Source organism: Theropithecus gelada, chromosome 3, assembly GCF_003255815.1.
Source record: "Theropithecus gelada isolate Dixy chromosome 3, Tgel_1.0, whole genome shotgun sequence".
In the NCBI taxonomy this organism is placed as follows: domain Eukaryota; kingdom Metazoa; phylum Chordata; class Mammalia; order Primates; family Cercopithecidae; genus Theropithecus; species Theropithecus gelada.
The window spans coordinates 98,098,781-98,122,133 of record NC_037670.1 but is presented as its reverse complement, the minus strand read 5'-3'; the positions used below and the strand labels follow the sequence as shown (position 1 = coordinate 98,122,133).

Sequence of the window (23,353 nt, the reverse complement as noted above, 5' to 3'; positions counted from 1 at the left end):
GTTTCCTCAAAATAAAATTAGTGACTGATTTAAAATGTATTATTAATATATTGGACTTAGTAATTAACTTTCTTAGAGTATGCCAAGGCCATGGATGTTTGGATTTAGAGTTAATAGATTATCAAGTGTTGGGATGGATCAATTGCCCCCAAAAGATATGTTGAAGTCCTAACTTTTGGGACCTTTGAATGTGAGCTTAGTTGGAAATAGAGTCTTTCTAGATGTACTTAAATTAATACGTTAGTTTAGCTGGACCCTAATCCAATGACTGGTGTCCTTATAAGAAGAGGAGAATCTGGAAAGAGAGACAATGGCACAGAGAGGAGAAGGCCATCTGATAACACAGGTCAAGATCTCAGTGATGCACTGTAAGACAAAGAATTCCAAGGATTGCTGGAAACCACCAGAAGCTAGGAAGAAGCAGAAAAAGATTCTTCCAGAAAGCCTTCAGAGGGAGGATAACCTGCTGACATTTGGAATTCTAGCCTCCAGAGCTATGAGTGAATACATTCTTGTTGTTTTAGGCACCTATTTCATGGCATTTTGTTACGGCAGCCCTAGAAAACTAATAAACCCAGTACTATGAAAACTGCACTAAAACCAAACAAAGACTATGGATCTTAAGACTCTGCTGCACTATGGATGTCACAGAGAAAGAGTTTTTACTCTTTAATCTTGGGCAACTTTCTTAAAACTGAGAAAACAGACTCTAAGAACTCTCTACAAAAAACAGATCCAAGTTAAAAATCTATTTGTGTTTACAGCAAGAAAGTGTTGAAATATTACTCTTGATTACATTGTAAAGCTAAACATGTGACTCTGAAGGCCACAGGGGCAGGACATACTGAGTCTCATGCCAACACTGACTACAGATGCATAGTCAGAGGCCTCAGCCTCCTCCATGCCTCCATCCATGTGTTTCCAACAATTTGCAACTGATATGGTAAGGGACGACTAAGCTCTCTGCATAGTTATTTGAGGGTTACTGATGTAAGAAAGGATGGCAAAAATAAAATTAATTTAATGATAATTTGGGGGCATTTAGAGTAGTTTCCCAGATGGAAGGAAAGAATCAAAGACTCAGATAGATTCATGCAATAGATGAGCTTACCAGAGTGTGTGTGAAGGGACGACTCTGTATATCGGGGTTTGGGAGTTTCCGAGCATAGGTACTGACAATCGATCCCATGAAATTCTGGCCTTTGCAGAGTCAAATAAAGCCAGTATGGGATTTCCCGGTTTGACTGCCACTGTAGTCCAGATCCCTGAGTTTTGTCTAGGCAGTCATAAGGCACTCCCCCAGACATAGTAGGATCTATAAGTTTAGTAACCATATTATCATCTGTTAAACAGAGTCACACAATGCAAAAAAATTCTCCTAACCAAGAAGACTATACTTGCTAATATGCAGGAATATCTTATGCTTGTATTAAGACTAGAATCTGGCAGCTAATAAATATATTTGCATAACCATCAACATTATGACGTTGTTTGTAGCAAAGAGTGTTAAAACTGAGGGCATCACGGTAGGAGTACGGATCATTTTACAGGTTGTGAGTCAAATTAGTATGACAGGTTTAGTTTATGCATCATATTTCTTGGAGGTATACTTGAGGAAAAAATATACAATGTGATAGCCAGTGTGAAAAATGCATATCGTTTTCAGGACTACCTATAAAGTGTAAAAGCAAACATCATTTTTGCTGTGAACTTAAAATTGCTCTAAATCATAAAGTCTATTTTAAAAAGCAAAAATCAACAAAATTATACAATAGAATTCAAAAGCTACAATTTTTTTTTACTTTAAGATACTGATAATATTTTGTTTCCTGATCAGGTACTGCTTATAGAATATTCATTTGGGGAAAATTCATCGAGCTCTGCCCTTTGGATATAAATGCTTTTCTGTATGTACATTTTCCTTCAATAAAAAGCTTTTTATAGTTTGAAAGAATGAATAAAACCTACTATTTGATAGCATAACAGGGTGACTACAGTCAGTAATAATTTAATTGCACATTTTAAAACAACTTAAAGAGGATAATTGGATTGTTTGTAACTCAAAGGATAAATGCTTGAAAGGATGGATACCCCGTTCTCCATGATGTGCTTATTTCACATTGAATTCTTGTATCAAAACATCTCATGTGCCTCATAAATGTATATACCTACTAAGTAACTACAAAAATTAAAAATTAAAAAAAAAATAAGTAAATATCATCAACAATAAAAAGTTGCTTAAACTTGTTACCATATTTCATGGACAAGAATATAAGTAAAAGACACAGCTGAGTCCTTCTCAGTATAAATAAGATGCTGAAGACTGACAATTGTTTTAAAGATAACCTGTATCCCAAATCAGCAAAATCCTAAACACAGAGATTCTCATCAAGAATAGAAATAAACCAATGATTGAAGATGCTGTCTCTTGAGTAAAATAACCAATAGCTCACCAGAGAAAAGGGATTGTTTACTAATTAAAATTAAAAAAAAAAAAAAACATTTTTGTTCAGTTATCTTTGTATTTTTTTCAAGCTAAGGCATAGAAATCCTTAGCTCATTTTTAAATATACAGCCAGAAATTCCCATTCATGCTAAGAGATTCAGTGCCATATGTAGCAAAGTCATATAATAGAAACCAGCTTTTCCTGGAAGTGAATTAAACACTTGGAAATAATTTCAGAGTTTATGACAACTTCCAGTAGCACCTAATTTAGAGCCAGATCTATGTTTATTAGAAAAAGTTGTCTCAAGATAAAAAGAAAAAGAAAGTGTGCGGATGTCTGTGTGCATGTGTGCCGGCATATAGTTATGGCTGCAGTTGAGGAAAGAGTGGCTGTGCTGGTCAGAGAAGAAAATGAAATCTAAGAAGTCAAAAGGAGGAAAAATAGAAAATAAGTGTTCATAGGAATTTAGAGGAAAATAAGAAGAGAAATAAACTATTCTTCTAAAGAAAAATTTGAAGGCCTGATTTGGAGGCACATATTTATTGGTTTACCTGTTACACTGGCCCCTAATATTTTGCAGTTTTGGGGTGCTTCCTAAGACTGGCATTTGCTGAAGCAGAAATGTTTCCATGGCATTGGAAACTTTTAAACATTACTGCTAGGAATTTAGTATCTTAATAAATAATACTATCTCTAGATCATAGCAAAAGTTAGTAAATCATTTCTATGAAATAGGTGTTCTTTTTTCAAGCCTAAATAAAATGTCTCGACTTCCCAACCTGGTGAGTTCTGCCTGACCAGTGACAGCTTACCTTGACCAGCAATGATTCACAACATGTTCTACAAAGAAGGTCAAGAAAACACACTTTCAGAAGAAATGAACAGGTATAAGCAGTGGGATATTAAGGATGTTAGTAATCAAGACAGAAAAGATAACTGAGGCGAATATTTTGCCTGTCACAGAGAATTGAAATATAAAACACCGTGACTGGTTGCCTAAATATCAGAAGGCAGTTTTCCATTGACCTTTCTTAAGCTTTTCGTATTTTTAATTTTGAAGTGGCTAGATTTACAAATGAACAGAAAATTTCATTCTAAGAGCCTAATTTTATGCCTACAAGATGGCCAAAAAGTACATCAAGAAGCCACAAGTATGGACTGAAATATGGGTGTGAAAATGGATTCTTAAGTGTTGGTTTAAGCTTACTTGCATATCTGATGGAGATTTGAGTATTACAGGATGATATTATAAAACAAAACTTAAATAGGACATATGTTGGAAATTTAATATTCTACTGTAAGAATAGCATATCAGAGATTAAAGTGATCTTACTGAAGAGTTCTCTATACTCAGTACTTTGTCAAGAACTTCAGGTGATTAGGAAAAAATGTGTGATATGGACAAGCAACAGGAGCGGACTATAGTTAACATTGCAAACAATGTTACCCTGCAGTGTGAAACCAATGGAGAGCATTTGAGTTTTTCCTTTGGATGTGGACTATAAGTACAGAAACTATTCCAAATCAAGATATATTAGTGTCAAGAAAAATTTCAAGGAAGACAAGTAACCTAACTTGGTTCTTAAATTTACTAACTTTTGTGCGCATTCAAGGGAAGGGGATGAACAAAATAGTAGGCATGAGGGAAACATGACCTGCTCAAGGGACTGTCAACAGAAATACACAGTATGGCAGAGGGTGTGTGTAAAAGAGGAATATTATACACAGTTATGTTTAGGTTTGGTTCTGATTTCTACTAAAAAACAAGTTGAGGCAAGGGATGTTGAGGGCTGCATTTATTATCACAGAACTATTATAGATTGCTAAAGAAGGCATATAACAAACCAGTATTTTCAGAAGATCTTTCTGGAGGTGGTATGCAGCCTGCATTATAGGAAAAGTACCTTCTGTTAGGGAGATGATCCAAGAGATTTTGACTCTAATCTAGTCAAGAGGTGCTAAGAGCTTGCACTACGGCTGCGAATGTGGAGACAAAACCTCAAATCTGAGAGAGATATTTTAAGTAGAAAATGACAAGACTCACTGACAGGTTGTGTACATGAGATAAAGGTAAAAGACAAAAGTAAAAAAACAAAACAAAACAAAAAAAATGGACTTCTAACTTTTTTTCCAGTGACTGGAAGCATGACAATATCAGGTCTGATAGAATGAGAGAGTTGTAGTAATAGTCTTTGGGAATGAAAATCAGTCAGTTTGGCTTAGGATTTAGTGAGATTCAGGACCACAGGATTCTGGATGTTTTTTTGAGTGCATGCAGGTGCTGTTCTGAATCAGACTGGGCAACTATCCATCCTTCTACATGTGAGACAGAAATGACATAAGTTCTTCATGGAGTGCCCTCTGGAAACCAGGGGTTGGTTATATGCACCCAAATAGTATTTCATAATACCCACAGATATAATTGTTACTTACTGAGCACTAATATGTATGAGGTCTTGTCCTAAACATATCTACAGAGATTTTTTTAGCCCCTTTAATCCTCATAACAATCTAATAACTTAGGTACCATAAACTCCATTTGACACATTAGGAAATTTGTCCAAACTGGTTACATAAACGGCCCAAGATGGCACAACTAGTAAGTGAGGAGACAATCTTAAGAATCTGGTTGGTCTGACTTACAACAGTCAAGTCATTTCCAAAAGTAATATATAAAAGGAAGTAATGGCTTTTGGACAAACCCCGAAAGAAAGCCAAGCTTCATTCTTTCTGTTTCTCTCTATAATATATTCTTCATGGAACCCATTCAGATAGGCCTTTCTGAAGCCAGCACTAGCAGTGCCATATTCCATTACTTCTATAACTTCTGCTAGCTCTTTGTTATATTCATAGTACTTTCTGGAAAGTGTAAGAGCAAAAGAAAGTACATTCAGTTGTTTAAAGGCAAGCAGTAGTAGTAGATACCCATCAGTCAAGAGCAGATCAATTTCATGCTGAAATTTTCATGCAATGGCTCAATAGAAAACTATAAATACTACTAAATACATAAATGTGCTGAGGTAAATATATCCTGTTTAACCAAGGCACAAAATCAATAATTAAGTAAATATGTCCCTAAAATTGTTTAAAATTTAAAATCCAGAACTGGACAGAGGCTGAAGTGACTTTTAAGAAACTGATATAGTCTCCCGGATATATAATAGCTTTTTAAAAATTTGCACAAGTTTGTTTTATGAACTTAATACCCATAAGACCCCTGGAACTCATGGTTTATAGAAAATGACGCTGAGGATAGCTAAAAGTCTCAGGACTTTAGAGAGCTTAGTAAGAGGGCAGCATTTTTTTTTTTTCTTTCTGACTCTGCCTTAACTCCATCAGAGATCCCTGGTTAGTCTTGTTTCCTAAGTAGAAATTTCAGATTGATTAATTGATTTATTTATTAATAATTTTGAAGTTGGGGATTTAAGACATTTGCTGTTTATGTTGTGCTTTGCCATAATGACAAACAAAATCACATTCAGCTATTCAATGGTATTTAGTGTAGGAATAAAATGTTAAGGGTATATTGTCTTATCTGATTTGGGACATATGATATTTAGATTTTTAAAAGTACAGTTTACGGAAAAGCGATATCCTTTTTTCTGTAAAAGAAAGTGCCTCTTTTCTTGTAAAGCTAGGGTCAGGATCAAGACCAAAGAAAAATGCGTAACTTGTGAATGGTAGGGCTAGGTGTGGATTCTGGAGTACCAGATAAGAAGAACCGTTAAAACAAAAAGGAAAACAATGAGAAAAACAAAATGGGATATAAAACAAGGAAAGGAAGAATTTTAAAACGCTTTGTGTACCAATAAGAGACCACTAGCAATGGTAACTTTGAGGACAGCGGTTCCCATGACTGGAAAGGGTAGAAGACAGATTTCATGGAGATTAAATAAAGAAAGAATGAGAAGATTCAAGTACAGAAAATTCTAACAGCTTTGAAAGCTTTTCCATTAGAAAAGGCAGCAATGCATGTTTTTAGAGTGTTCAAACTGAGTACACACTTAAAAATATTGATTTTTTAAGAAATAAAAAAGAAAATATGAATAATAAACCTAAGACAATATGTTTGTAACTTATGAAGAATAGGAAAACAATTGGAGATATAAAGAAGAAATTATTTCTAATATTCTCTAATCTCAGCTTATGTTAAAGTTAAGATATAACCAGTGAAATATTCACTATATGAAAAAAATAAGAGGAAGCCCCCACGAGGTCTGAAACAAAACCTACATATTTTTGTAAATGGTTAGCAAAAAAAAGACACCTGATTTTTAAAAATGTACATGAATGTTTTAAAAATGAAGTAGTTATGATCTTCTTAAAACTGAGAATTCAATGTTTGAGTACTTCGTGTGTAAAATTTGAATCATCGTTACACATTTTATTATACAAACCAAACACTTTTAAAAAGCTATCTTTCATAATTGGGAAAATTTCAAATGTAAACATAATTTAACTAATAGCTGAAAATGATTACAGAAAATTTGTTCATTTAAAAGAAAGTACTTAATTGTATTTTTGAAAAGAAAGTCAGTTGTTTTTCTCATCATCCTGTGTGAGTGTGCGTGTGTGTGTGTGTGTGCATGTGTGTGTGTGAGAGAGACAGAGAGAAAGACAGAGCATTTAAGAGAATTGTTTAATCCCTGGGTTGATGGTGGGGCACTTGGGGACCCAGTGGAGACAGTTATTTGCTTAACTGATTCAGAGCCTCCTACTTTTTTATTCTGACAAAAGTAAAAACTTTAGTCCTGTAACAGGAATACTCATTCTATGCTGGAAAACTCCAGCCCCATAAATATTTTGTACTACATTATCAAAAATAGCTATTATTGAAAATGTGTGATTCTAATTAACTTCCAGAAATTACACATATAACTGTAGAAGTACCATCTAACAACTGCATTCATTCCAAAAATTTTTTCAAGCTAGATTTGACAGTCATTCAAGCCAGGTGAAATTCCAAAGTGTCCCAGAAAAGACTAATTTATCTCTTCTTACTTAATTGTGAACACCTTCAAGACTAGCATTTACATCAGTCTCTCTTATACCCCAAAGTATGATTTAACTGAAACAGGAAGGCAACAATATGTTGGGAAGAACGGTAAGATGAATTTTTAGATGCATCAAGACCTAAATAAAACACAGCCTACTTGCACTTCCATCTAGTCACGTGATCAAGGACAATTTGCTTAACTTTTTTGGTCTTAGAGTCTTTACTATATACTTAAATCACTGAAACTCATTGTTCATTTTTCTAACCCTTTTAAGCCCATAGATTTTATGACTAAAATAAATTTACAATAAGCAAATCAGAAAACCCTTATTACACAGGGTTGTGGAGTAAAGGGAGAGCCAAGTTCTACCCAATCAGTATCCTATTCGCATTGCTTACTCCTAGCCATGGCGTCTGATTACCTTCCTGGGAACCTCTAGCAGTCCATGGAACACAGTTGAAAAACCATACCATGGTATCATCTCTTAGATTGTCATCAGCTCTAAAATTCTGGACTCTATGGGGACAAATCTGACCCTGAGACTATCTCTTTGCAAACAAGCTGAAATAAGAAGTTCCGTGGTTATATGCTTACACTGAGTCTCAGGAAGCCCTTCTAGGGCAGGACTTTCAGAGAGCATGAGATACACAGTCTTCAATGTGGGTGAATGCTGGGATTTGTTTTCCGATTGTTACTCACTGTGATCTGACACCAAACACAATGCAGTCCTGTCAGGCCCTGGTAACATTTAACAGTTTTGTGGCACTTATCACACTTGGTTGGGCAGTTACCTTCAACCCAGTAATGGTGCATGACCTAGAACAGAATGACATCATTGTGGTAAGAGGACACACCACAGAATGGCCACTTTCAGAAAGCAAGCATGCACACAAACTTACATCAGCGTTCTTTTTGGACTTCACATAGGTCTTGATGCAAGAGGGCGGTGCTCGAGCCACACAGCGCTCATGGACTGTGTACTTACAGACTGAAAGGAAACAGGTACACAAATTCAGAGCTAATCCTGGTCCTGGTTGTAATTTTATAGAGAAAGAATGACATTAACAGAACCTCATTTCATATCCACTGCTCCCTAATCAATCCAATCAGCCACATCAAGGAGAAGTCCAAGTCGACTGTTTTTACCATGGAATATAAAAGGCCAATTAGTACAGGAAATATTATGCATGTGAAAAACCAAGGCTCCTCTATCATGGCATAGCAGGAAATGCTTAATTAAATCAGTCCTCACTCAAATTTTTCACAATAATTCCCAGATGACAAAAATATTAAAGACAAATTGATGACTGCCAAATGGCTTGGTGTCATTTGCTAGAAGGAAGAGATCTATATTTTACAAAGTATAGGCATGAGAGCAGCTGGCAGGCATGGGAATAAAAGCCCATGAGTTTATGCTATTTTGTCTCTTATCTAAATCTTAAATGGCTGATTAGTCTATTTCCAGAGAATAGATTTCATCATACATGCCAGGCCTTCGGCCATCATGGCATCATTTGTCCAAAAGCAACAGCCTTTGCTGGGCGGCATATTGTATACATATGCAAAAATTTATGTTACTATGCAAATGTATACATACACATAAGCAAATATATGTATCTATGTATACATATAACATGTGTCAGAAAACCAAGACGTACATTTTGGTATTTTCAAGTTCTTTATGGTTTGAGTCTGAATATGATTTAGGGTCAACTACATGTATTCTTTTAATAAAATGTTGGTTCCAAATTAAGAGTTCTAAATGCATAAATATATAAAACAATACTTAAAAATAACTATATAGCCTCCTCAATAAAAACAAAAACAAAAAACTAACCAATGCCTCAAATTAAAATGAAAAACTCTAAATTCACATAATATTTATATGGTAAAACTCTTCCAAAATATTTATATCTGTGATTTTCTTTGGCAACGTTGAGGGAGAAAAGATGCTTTCTCTTGTCCTCTATATTAAAAATAATATTGAGTATTGCATTTACCACACTAATCAGTAAAAGCTTATGAGCAAAATTCTCATTCTTCATATATCACTCATCTTATTTGAGACCTATCATTTTGTTTTATGTGTTCTTATTAACAGACTCTACCACAAAAATTCCTTTTCTTAAATATAATAGAACTTTAAAAACAAAGTACTTCCTTTGTGTATGGAGAATGTTCTAATGTAACTAACATGTAACTAACCTTTCAAACGTAGCTGTCATAGACTATGTTACACATGGCAAATTTCACGTAACTATCAAAATTTGTAAACAGTTCAGAAATCATATACATATGTGGCACTAAAACATGATATTAAATTTCAAATAATACAGCTGAGAGAAAGGAAATTCTGGAACATATTACCAAAGCTGCTAGCTAACGACAAACAAACAAACAAACAAAAAACCTATAAGCCATGAATGGTATGGAAGCCAGGTAAGACATTAGATTTAATTAAATGCACAACAATGGAATGTGTCTAATGAACTTGACAGTTTCAGTAATTCTGTACAAGCTGAAAAGGTTGGGGAGAGATAAATTGATGGATTAATGGAGATCTTAAATGAAGGGGTTATGATATCTACTCTTCGCTATCAGGAATATCGTGGATTGTAAAATTTTCTCAGGTATATAGGCTGTAGATTTAAAATTGCTTAGGTGATTTTATAAACTAACTGTTATATACACTATAAGAATATTCTAATTGTAGTACTGAGTTAACAGAATAAAGTGAAAATTGCAAAGATGAGTGAACTGAAATTTTTTAAATGGCCAGAACTCATTAATCATCAATGCTTTGCATTCCAACATCTAATAACCATATATGAAGATTTTCTTTATGCTAGCATTAAAAATAATAGGCTTGAGGTATAAAATTAGTTTGTGTATCTTTTGATTTCCTAATTTTAGTGCAAATCTATTTTCAATCAATTAATGTAACTTACAAAAATACCCAAAGGAAGCAACTCATTATAAAATGTTCATGTGAATAAAGTGACTAACATGTGAGGAGAAGGGGATAAATATGAATAAGATATAAGTATGAAAAACTAGTAGAAATCTTCAAAATAATCCCTGAAGAAATGGGAAACAAGAATAAATTAAACTACAGTGGAAAGAAAATTGCGGAAGACTTGGAAAATGTCCTTCATTTTTTTCCAAGGGTAGGTTTTTCCAAAACTGAAGGAATTAGAGTAACCTAAACATTCAAAAACACAGTACAGGAAAATGTAAATCACATGTACAGAGACAGTCTGGATCGGATTTTAGGTCTCCATCTACAAATAAGACTGTTCCACGAAATCAACCTTTCCTCACTGGAGGAGATGATGTCCAGGCAGAGCAAATGTACTCACAGGAACAGCAGAGGCCCTGCTTCCCCACACCAATCAGCATGTTCAGGCAAAGGTTGCAATAGGCAGGTTTGTTAAAGTGCTTCAGTCGCCACACGTGCTGTCCATCATCCTTCACGTTCTGCATGGGACGTAAGAGAAACAGATTTCACTTAATGATATAAACAGTGAAAGATGTAAGTGCCAATAAAATTCAGAGCTGGACTGAAGCATGTGAAGACAATCTGTTACTTCATCCCTGACTTTCTCCAAGATCACCGCAGAGCCTGTAGAAAAACACATGTGCTCCAGTGAAATGAGATAGTGCTAACAAATCACCGATGCTATAGCAACCCACGAATTCTTGTCTAATATTAACAGCTCAACGGCATACCCCAAGCCATCGTCATGACCTGCCAAATGGATCAGGGACGTGATTGCCTCTCCTTTAAATACTTTATCCTCAGCACAATTCCATAAACAAATAAATAAATAGAAAGACAAAATACCCTTCAGTGGAAGAGCCTGATAAGTAAAAACTTGCAAAGACGTCATTAACCCTTGCTTACTTAATATACAAAATTCATCATGGTGATCAGGTCATGTAAGGTGGCAGAGGAATGGGATGGGATGGAAAACTAATACTAAAAGATAAGTTATTGGTGACATTCTAGGGCTTCCAGGAGTCCTTATACTGTATTCCAATTTATATTAATATATTGAGTATGCCAGAAATAGTATATTTTAAAAGGTAAACTTTTTTTTTTTTTGAGACGGAGTCTCGCTCTGTCGCCCAGGCTGGAGTGCAGTGGCGTGATCTCGGCTCACTGCAAGCTCCGCCTCCCGGGTTCACGCCATTCTCCTGCCTCAGCCTCCCGAGTAGCTGGGACTACAGGCGCCCGCCACCTCGCCCGGCTAGTTTTTTGTATTTTTTAGTAGAGACGGGGTTTCACCGTGTTAGCCAGGATGGTCTCGATCTCCTGACCTCGTGATCCGCCCGTCTCGGCCTCCCAAAGTGCTGGGATTACAGGCTTGAGCCACCGCGCCCGGCCAAGGTAAACTTTTTAAAGGATTTAATGATGTTATCATTTTGTTTGCCCCCTCTTATAAAATATAAGTAGTTTTAATCTCACAGAAAGAAGGTAAAAATATTAAAACTGTATTAATATTATTATTTATAACAATCACTATAGTTATTTGCCACAATACAACCGTGGGTTTAAATTAATTCCCACTTTAGCAAAACACTTCATTTTTTTCTCTTCTGAGTAAAACTCTCTATATCATAATAGTTACTCGTGTAGGTGTTTAATCACAGCTGCATTGTTCAAGATTAAAATAAAATTAAATAATATGATGCTTAGGAATTTCTTGAACTCCTTACAAGAAGGTAAAGATATTAAATGAAATTATTATATATCATTACTTTTGCTACCATCATTTTCTCCATTAACATGTATTTTTTGTAGTCTAATCACCAAATTAAATCAAACAGATGAACATTTATTGGTATTCTATTGAAAACATTATTTATCATAACTTTTCAGGTTAGCCAAATTGTTGTATTTCTCAGAACACATTCACCTAATAATTTTTGAGCACCTATTAAGTGCTTGGGCATTAACATTAGTCCTGTAGTAGTGAGACAGTATAAATATATTCAGATCATCTTGTTTCTCTTGATAATAAAATATTAATAATAATGCTCTTAACTACCTTTCCTATTCCCAGTCAAGGGATAAACCACTAAATTTGTAATACTAGAGAAAATCTACAGTAACTAATTCTTATATTAGAACCAGAAATGTCAAATTTGCATCATAACATGAAACATTAATGAAATGCTTCCTGGGCGATAATTCTCGGTGGGTCTCTTGAATTTCTTCATGTTTTGAAAGCAGAAGCACTGTCCTTTCTTTTTTTTTCTTCTTAAGACTATATTTTCAAAGATGTTTGAGTAACAAACAGCCTAGCCTTGGACAATAGAGACATGTCTCCCTCCAGAGGTGAGGGCTGGTTTGCTTACTATATTTACAGTATAGTAAAAATAATCTCTCTCGTAGGCAAAGGTTAAATGGGTTTGTTTCCTACAGATTATAATTCATTTAGTTTTCCTAAGTCAGGGTTTCCAAAACTTGATGCTGTGTACAATCATTCTTGGGTCCCACTCTGTCGTTCCCATGAGATTTTGGAGGCAAGGTGAACTTAAACGTGAAGCTCCTGTTACTTTCTTTGTTGTGAATAACAAAGTCCATTGTCTCTGACTCAGGAGTCTCATGTCCTCTGGCAGCATCCATAAAACTGTGGCAAGCTAACACATTGATTTCCAGTAGGGTAAATTTTGTAAAATGTAAACCCTTTATAGTTCTTGACATTGCTCAGATTTACCTTTCTGACAAGGGGCTCACAAAGGTCTCAACAAATACAGCTACGCAGGTGTCATACAGAAAACTTCTGAAAACACAGGTGTTCCAATTTTCTTTCAAAACTTAAGAAATTTCTGAATCTCCTGTTTTGGTTTGGGTGAGTCATAGATTTCTAGTAGCTTTATCATGTGAATAGAATACTTTATATATTTAACTTTGCTATATTTCGCTATATTTTCAAAACTGTCCATATTTTAAAATTTATATCCCCTCAAATAACATTTAAACATCCTTATGTGGAAAGATTAAATATGGGGTTGTTAATTTTTTACAAACTAAATTAATATTTTAAAAATTAAAAGTAGTAGCTAAATGCTTAAAAACATTTTTAAGTAAAAAGGACAAAAATCGAATTTTCGTACGTGTTACTGTTCTTGTAATCTTGTCATTTTATTTTTAAATGATTGTCCATTACATGTGAATAAGCTTCATCCTTTGAAGAGCACATATGGAGTAAGTTAGCTGGCATTTTCCTTATCAAAAAATAAACAAGTCTGAACGTGGGTGTTCTGTCAATCAGAACACTTAGCCATGTTACAGGCTGCAACTGATGTACAAATCCATTACCCAGGCAGAAAATGCTTTACCAAAAAAACAAATTAAATAGCTTTATAGTTCTTAGTTGGATACATTGCCAAAATATGCAAGGGATGAAATATGTATGTGACTTCTTTAAGAGAAGGAATTGAAACCAGGAGCCAATTACTTCTCAGCAGTGCAAATTATACTCCAGCTCTCTATTTTCATGTCTTGTCTTGTTTATGTTGCTTAGAATGTAAACTTAACGGGGAGAGAAAGAATCTGTCCCTTAGATTCTATCAGCCAGTAGAACACATTCCTATTAGTACTTCCACTGCAAATATATATTTATTATCACAAAAAGGAATTTATTTTTTATAAAACAGAAATAAGCAGGGCATCCAGAAAGGCTTGATTCCTAGCCTACTGTGAAAATGTGGATAAGCCATTTCACCTTTCTTCCTATTTTCCTCTCTAATGAAAGGAAAGTACCCACTTCCCTTTTCCGGGCTGTGGTGTGAGGTTTCATTATACAATACCTGTGAAGTTAATTTGGTTTCTCAGAAGACTGGTGTTATATAAACAGCAAATATTATTACCCTCATTGGGTTGCGTTGTGTAACATCCCAATATTTCAGCCAAAAGAACTGAGAAAAATACCTAAAATTTCACTTTATTTCATTAAAATGTGCTCTTTTTTCATCACCAGACATAACACTGTATATTGTAATGAAGCTGTTCAGGTCTGTGTTTATGACAGAGAAATGCTTAATAAATCCTAGGCTACTCCATGCTGAGAAGGAACTTTACATTTTTCCCCAACTCTTAGTTCCCTAGAAGGCAAAGGGATGTTTCAAAGGAAATAATGCTGTTTAGAACTTTCAAAACCTATTTCATTATCCTAGTGATTCTAAAGTTTTAGTTTTTCCATAAATACTTCCAAGATCACATAAAATGTTCAAGTGAACTAGGGCTACTATAAATAATTTTTGTTCAGAAGAACTCAAGGAGAAATTTCACTGATGTCCTAACCACATGCTTCTCTCCCCACACCTAGTTATGTTTCAGCTGACTTAACTTTATATATATATATATATATATATATATATATATATATATGAGCTAATGTTACAAATAATTACTTCCAACTAATTAAATAACAAAGACTATTAAATTACCTTACTTTTTGTTCAAGGTCTCCAAAAAAAAAATTATGACAATGTGAAATAAGCTTCTCTTTTAGACAAAAAGATGAGTTCTATTAGGCCTGGGCAAAGAGAATGCAGAGAAAAGTTTTAAAATTCTGAGTGGAGCTGTCATCAACTGTTCATCTCCAGACCACACATTGTAAGGTCACCTGCCATTCCTGAGGCTCAAATGCAAAATCAACAGCAGGTTACACCACGTAGTCATTTTAAAAATGATGCAATCTGGAATCTCAGTAATTTTTGCATTCATCTAGTTTTGTAACTGCTTTCTACATTGAGCAAAGTCTAGATAGCAGAACAAAAACTCTTAACCAAATTAAAAACTTTTAAAAATTGATGTGCTGAATATCAGCTTCCAAAATATAATTTAATCTACCAAGAGTATGTTGTCTTCAATTCTCCATCACTCAGGAATTTCATCAGAGAAAACTTCGCATATTACTTTACTGAGAGTCAAGCAAAAAATGTGTCCTAAACCATCTCAATCAAAGGCAAAGTTTAAATGACCTATAAAAATTGAAGATCAGGATTTTTTTCACACATATAGTGAGACCGAAATATAAACCATCCAGAAACCATGCAGGCTAGATGTGGGTGCAACAATCCACAACAACAAGTTAAGGTATCGCTATTTCAAGCTAGGCCACTGCTTAAACGTACATTTCTCTTTTCCCTATAATATAAATTCAGGAATTTTCCTTGAAAAAAATTAAATGATGATCCAAAATTAGAGTTTTCAGAAATTGAAGCATTATTAATTATCTCGTTCATGCAGGAAAAGGAATGTTTGAACTGAAAGAGTATTAGGAAACACTAACTTCTCTTCTTGACTAACTTTTCATTTTTCCAGAGAGAGCAACTGCCTGGCACAAAATGACCTAGTTAGTCAATAACAGAGCCAGGGTCTGTTATTTGATCAGTTTGATGACGTTCACTGCTCCTATGCTTTCTGTCTGTTTGTCCTCATGTCTTGCTGTGGCTGTCTGATTTTGCCAAATAAAAGGTATTAAACTCCTTTCTTCCAAATTATTTAAAATAAATTAAAAACTTTTTCTGTTTTTTAATCTGACAAATTGGTGATAGAATAGATCAGCGGTTGGCAAACTATGACACTGAGTCAAACCTGTCCAGCAACCTATTTTTGCACATGCAGTTTTATTAAAACATAACTTTTCTGGTTCATTTACATAATTTCTGTGATTGCATTTGTGCCAAAACAGTAGAGTTAAGCCGTTGTGGCAGAAACCTTATGGCCCCACAGCCAAAATTATTTAATATCTCTCCTTCTGCAGACAGTTTCCAATCACTGGAACAGAATCTACCTCTAGATAAAGTGTTTAATTACATGGGATATTTTTTTAAAAACCAATTCTCCAGTGAGATGAATTCTGAAGGAAGAATGAATAAGTCTCACATATAAATTTTTATTGTGGTAGTCAGAATCACGAAGCCATCCAAATTCTCAATTTTCCTTCAAATGTAAGAGACACTAACACTCTATACCATTTCTGACCGTTTCATCTTGTATTTTGTAAAGTTTGTAGAGCCTCTTCTAAGAGTAAAGAAATGGATCTTACTCTCTACTATTTGGCATAGAATCTGGTCCCCATCAACTCCATTTCTGATTTTGGTACCAAAACAGATATTCTTTAAAAAAAAAAAAAAAAAAAAAAAGACTAGCTTTTAAACTACTGTTGATAGAGAAAAATAAATTGCACTGAAATCGTAACTGTTGTGCCTTACATTAGAAGTGAAGATTACTCTCCCAGGACTACTTCCTTTTCTGTGTAATTTGGCTAGGACACCACAGTCACTTTCAAATACACTGTGGTATTTTATATGCACTATCAATTAGAACCTACTCCCCGAGCTCATAATTGACAATAGACAATAACATATAGGACAACCTAACAAGACAAGCTTTACAATAAGTGGCCAACTTCAAACTGCAGTATCTAGATTTTCAATTAAATAAGCAAAGGTGAAGGGATAGATTCATGAATCAAATTCTCTCCAGGTAATAACGTAACACATTAACTGCCTACAGAAAGGAAATATATCTCAATTACTTAAAAAGGCTCTCATCACTCAGCTGTCTCCTTGTCATTCCCGCTTTTTAAAACAATTACCATGCCTTAGAGTTAAACAGCTCTTTCTAACAAATAGATGCTGTATTTTGTGATCATTACACATGATTATATGGCTTATACATTTTATTAAAAGACAGTTTAAAATGTGGGTGGCTTTTTTCACAAAAATGAAAGAAAAGGGAAATTTCTTCTTTTAAAGTTGTTCTTTACAGAGATAGGGCGGGGGCGGAATCTAATCTCAGATTTAAGGTGCTCTCTTAAGGTTAAACAATGTGGCTCTGCCATCTAGCGGCCATCACTGGAAACACAACTCTGGAACCCAGCTCTGTTGCTATCATAAAACTCTAAATAGATTTCTCTTATTTAGCTCCAAACACTCCCTTTTAACTAAAAACATAAAAAATAAATTTACAAATACTGTTAGAAAGTAAATTATGTATAATTAATAGAGTGCACATTAAATGCATAGAATTGCCTTACAATTGAAATAATACTACACTGGAAGCTAATGAGGTAAGATTTGTGGACTCTATTACCTGTGCTAATTTTTATAACTTCACAAATATCTACATTGATAAATTAAATAAAAAATAAGGTATCAGCAATAGTTTCCAAAGAAAAACATCATTTCAAAAAATCTCTTGTGATATTTAAAATATAGCCATCTGACTGTCCCTTTCTGCACTTTTCTATCCCACCCTCGACTACCAGATGATATACTTGCTCATTCCTGCATCTCCCCTCCTCTCATCTTAAAATTTCTCTAAATGCTTAGAATATACAAAGTTTAGCATTACAAACATAAAACGTCCTTGTAGGGAACCATTATTATTAGAATTTCCAGACTAAAGTTATCCGAACACAATTTTTCAGGATAAAGTATACATTAAACCTTAAAATGTCAACATTTTGTCAGTTTTTCTTTTGTTTTCTCCCAGCAGTCTGATTTACATAATGCTTTTTTTGTCATAAGGTACATGAACAATTAAATAAATACTTATAATATAGAGATAAATATGATATCAAATATCATTTTAAAAAGATAGTTATGTGTAGTATAAGAACTTCAGGTACAAGGAAATACTGTTTCACAAAATTTTTAAGTGTACAAATATATACTTATTAACAATAATACATATATATATATTATCTTTGGTTTAAATAGATTAGTTTAAGGGTAATATTCCATATGTCACCTATTAGTATTTTATTGTTTTCCACCCTCTGGCCATGTCTCAGATCCCATGGGCCTCATGAAAAGTAAAATTCAACTGAGTTTAGAAGAATTTGAAGACCCAGGTAAAAAAGAAAACAAATGGTAATCTCTTAAAGCCCATTATTTATTCCTAAACTGATACATATTCCTTAACCCTTAGCTCATTTGTATATTCCTAAAGCCCATTTATATATTCCTAAACCCATACGTGCCAACATATTTTTATATACACTCATATGTTTCGCAAACACAGACAGTAAGATATCTTGAGAAATGACTTTTAAAAATTTGGTGTCTTGAATAATTATGATATAATCTTGAATCTGTAAAATTGTTTCAGTTGGTAACAAGAAGTATGAAAAGTTTTGGGTTTGGCAGCAAAGTGGTGAATACTATAGTCTTACACCTTAAAACTCTAAATATTACAATGTCATTGTGCTTTCCACCCCTAATGTTCTTTGAAATTAAGTAGACATGTTATTGTACACATATTATATCTAATTATTATATAATTATTAATGCTGAATTTAAAAATCTAGCATCCACTATAGATGTCATCAGATTTTTAAACTAACAATAATTAAAATCTGCTTCAAGGCTGGGTCAGCAAGATTTGCTTTCAACGTCATTATTATATTACATTCTCATCTTAGGTTGATTTATTTTATTCCTTCATAATGGTATTTAATTGCAACTAGAGGAACTACTCTAAGAAAACTTTTGACTGGCATGGAATGACAACCTGGCTGCTGCTGATTCAAGAAAAACTTACGATTATATAGGTTGGTGTTTATATAGGTTCTGCCGCTACTTTTAATGGCAGAAACCATAATGACTTCTGCACCACTATTCTTTAAACCACTGCAGATATTTAACTGCCTCCTCCAAGTATCAGTTATCAATAAAATAGATTACCTTTATAGGTAGGAGGAACATTGAAATAATGAAGCACCACACAAGAACTGCAAAATACAATAATATTGGAGAGTCTCTTGTTTTAGATAATATAAGGAGGTCAGTAACTTAAAAACACTAGATTGCTCTTTAAATAAAGGAAAACAAAAGAGAGAGAATATATTTTCGATCCTAAAGTAATACCTAAAGTGCATCAATATGTGTGTGGCAAGTTTACAACACAAGGAGTTACTATCAAATTGCACCGTGGTATACTTATTAAAAGTTCCAGGCACTCACTACATGCTTCATGGTAGAAAATGATCAGATCAATTTGTAATCAAAATGTGTAATAGAGATCCCACTGACTCACCACCAGGCCACCCTCCTCTGTGGAAATACTTACATTTTCTAAGCCCAGGAGCACAAGAAGTGGAATTGTTGTCATTCCTCCTTGAATCCACTCCTCCAGAGACACGGTTCCGTCATGATCATAGTCAATTTCTTCCATCATTTCATGGAGGATCTGGAGTAGAGGAAATAAGGGAAAATGTGTGGTCAATCAATAAAATAAATTTCATAGGCTACCACATATGCAATTGTGACTAACAGCTAAGTGGAGAGTTGGGATAACTGCCTTGGTAACTTAGTACAACATTAATTCTATTACTGGTGAAGTAGTGACTTTGTTAGCATGTCTAAACCTGGCCACTTACACTGATCACGTTTTAGAAATAAGTCCTTAACTTTTCAACATTTTTCCAATGAACAGCACAGCTAAAACAAGAAGAATCTTTAATAAGTGTGAAAGTAGTCTTTAATTACTTTCTCCAGATTATTTTTCAGATTCATATATATGCCAGAAAATGTCTGAACAAATTAACTTCATGGCAAAGAGCTCATATAATTCTTTGCTAAGTAGTAAGGGGCGAGGGAATTTAGTTGCTTTTTAATTGCCTATCAGAATTTAATAGAGTCAAGAAGTTAAAGGATTAAATCATGTTTAATTAAACTTCGTTTCTAAAGATGACTTGCACGTAATGTCTTAAAATGTTCTCCGCGGTGTTTGTTTGCAATACATTTACCTCTCTGTGATATGGTGGCATTATCAGTACTTATCCAGAAGGGCTGTTGTGAGGATTAAATAAGCTAATGTATTATAAGCAGACCAGCCCCTGGCACATAGAGTCAGTGTCATATAGTGTTGTTTGTGTTATTATTAATGGAAATTATATATAAGTTCCAAACATACTACCCTTGGTTGCTGGGAAAGCAAAGTGCTTCCCATCTAATGGCATCAAGATGGCAAACATGGTAAGAATTCTAATGAAGAAAGGAACTCACTGTCTTTATATAATACAAAAACGTTAATCAATTTGGAAAAAAAGAGAAATGCAGAGAACATTGGAACAGAGATTGGAAAAGATGCAATGCATGAAATATTTAATTTGTTGGTAGAAGTATTGTCTGCCTAGACACTCTTGTGCTTGGTGTCTTCACCCAGGAAGTATTGTATTTGAAAATTAGATTATTTTTCTCCCCCGATTCTCAAGAGCTTGCTGATGAATTAGTAGAAACAATCATAAGAGAAATAAAACAATCATAAGAGAATCATAAGAGAAATAAAACAATAACATTTGTTTCAGATGGGTGATGCTTTCCTTTTTGTACCTAATAAATCTCACGTTAAAGCCATCCTCTGTGTCTCAAATCCCATGGGCCTCATGAAAAAATAAGATTGAACTGGGTGTAGAGCCTGAGTTAATTTGATAAAAACTTCTAGGGACACTCCAGTCTTCCCTACTACTACAATCAACCTCAAATGTCCATTTCTCTCTCTTTCTCGCTCTCTCTCTCTCTCTCTTTTTTTTTTTTTTTTTTTTTTTTAATTTTCTTTTTGAGACGGAGTCTCGCTCTGTAGCCCAGGCTGGAGTGCAGCGGCGCAATCTCGGCTCACTGCAACCTCTGTCTCCTGGGTTCACGCCATTCTCCTGCCTCAGCCTCCCAAGTAGCTGGGACTACTGGTGACCGCCACCATGCCTGGCTAATTTTGTGTGTGTGTGTGTGTGCGCGCGCGTGTGTGTGTGTTTTTAGTAGAGACAGGGTTTCACCGTGTTAGCCAGGATGGTCTCGATCTGCTGACCTCGTGATCCACCCACCTCGGCCTCCCAAAGTGCTGGGATTACAGGCATGAGCCACTGAGCCCGGCCCATTTCTCTTTATTTATATATGCAAATGATCAGAAGTCTGCTGATGTGTACATTTGTTTACAATGAGAGCTATTATTGAAGCCTTAGGCAAGATGATGAGGCAGTTTCCATGACAGCAGACATAATGTAAAACTTTGTACCATTTCAGCTCCCTGGAATAGTAGCAGATTTATCAGTAACACACATGTGAAATAATGCTATAGTTTATTTCTTGTATTCTCCAGTCAATAGTCTGACAAATACAGTAGGTATTTGTTGTAGAAAGACTACTCAGCTACCAGCTCTCCCCTTCTTCCTAGCATCTTGATCTCCTTTTTCTTAAAGCTACAAACACCGCCCCACGCACGCACATACCAAAAATACTTTTGATGAGAAGTGGTAGTGCTCGCTGTTTAGAAACCTGAATGGAAAAACAAATCCCCCTCCCACTCTCCCTCTAGTAACAAGTTGGCTTGATTGATAGATGACTCATCTGCACAGGTAGCAAGGTGAGTAGGAGAGGAGAAAGCTGTTGTCAATTAAAAGGGCAACAGAACTAATCAGAAATTCCTGACTTACAGTGAATATATTAAAGTGGTCAATCAATAAAATAAATTTCATAGGCTACCACATATGCAATTGTGACTAACAGCTAAGTGGAGAGTTGGGATAACTGCCTTGGTAACTTAGTACAACATTAATTCTATTACTGGTGAAGTAGTGACTTTGTTAGCATGTCTAAACCTGGCCACTTACACTGATCACGTTTTAGAAATAAGTGCTTAACTTTTCAACATTTTTCCAATGAACAGCACAGCTAAAACAAGAAGAATCTTTAATAAGTGTGAAAGTAGTCACACAAACAATACATTAAATGCTTGTTACCATCTACTTTATTATTCCACATACAAATGGCAACCTGTTAATGACATCTGCCACTCCCTATAAGCACAGCATATGCATTTCCCAATAGTTTATTTAAAACTGGAAAAATTATAATCCCAGTAAGACAGGAAAATGCTATCAGAGTTCTTGCAGCATATAATCACGCCATTATCCTGTTGTTTACTTCATAAATGTGAACAGAGGTTAAATATACACTTCTTGAATTTGCATAAAATGTAAACATTTAAATAAAATGTATTTGCATTTGCTTTATTCATAGATATTTTGCTAAAGGTTTAAAAAATAATATAAACTCAATATCTCTTATGAACTTTCCCCAGAATAATTTTGTGGCCAAAACTATGGTTTCAAATCAAGAATATTTTAATATGCATTTGAATAATGTTGAAATTTTGAAATTTATTCAAAATAAGAATTCTATGCTCTTATAAGCATTTTTAGATACTCTTTCTCAAAACAATTTAATTAAAAATTCCTGATTCAAACTAGCTAAAGAGCTTTGGGCAAATAATTTTAACATATTTGTGTCTTAATTTACTCCTCTGCAAAATGAAAAAAAATAGTGTATCTACCTCAGAGAGTTGAAAGCATTATATAACACATATATGCAAGGTAACACAATGCACTGTGCATGGAAAACTACCACCTTCTTTTATGGCATGGCATGACCTTGGCAGTGTCTATCAGGATCTTCTGCTTATCCACATGTATGTAAGACCACCATTTAAAATAACTTCCATGAGGAAGAAAGCAAAAGTTACTGTTAAGAGCTTCAGAACTCCACATATACCTTGTTATCTGATTCACAATCCACTTTGTCTTCTGATTAGAAATAGTAACTTAGTTATCAAAAGACAAAATCAAGTGACAGGAATATATTAGGGTCCCAGAAAAGACAAAGAAAGACAGAAGAGAGGAAGGAAGGGAGGGAGGAAGGGGGGGAAGAAGGGAGGGAGGCAGGGAGGGAGGGAGGAAGGAAGGAAGGAAGGAAGGAAGGAAGGAAGGGGAGAGAGAGAGAAAGAAAGAGAAAGAGAGAGAGAGAAAGAAAGAAAGAGAAAGAAAAAGAAAGAAAGAAAGAAAAAGAAAGAAAGAAAGAAAGAAAGAAAGAAAGAAAGAAAGAAAGAAA

At 34.6% G+C, this 23,353-nt stretch overlaps 1 protein-coding gene across 18 annotated transcripts in view; it reads right to left on the bottom strand.

Annotated features, from left to right (window-relative positions):
- DGKB (diacylglycerol kinase beta) overlaps positions 1-23,353 on the bottom strand; it is an 837,327-nt gene that overhangs the window by 522,923 nt on the left and 291,051 nt on the right. For all 18 annotated transcript variants that reach the window (XM_025380374.1, XM_025380383.1, XM_025380380.1 and 15 more), the window contains 4 exons: positions 19,539-19,658; positions 10,804-10,921; positions 8,344-8,432; positions 8,144-8,260 (listed from right to left, as the gene is read on the bottom strand). In XM_025380374.1, coding sequence (XP_025236159.1) covers positions 8,144-8,260; positions 8,344-8,432; positions 10,804-10,921; positions 19,539-19,658 — 444 coding nt within the window. The remainder of the gene's footprint in view (positions 1-8,143; positions 8,261-8,343; positions 8,433-10,803; positions 10,922-19,538; positions 19,659-23,353) is intronic.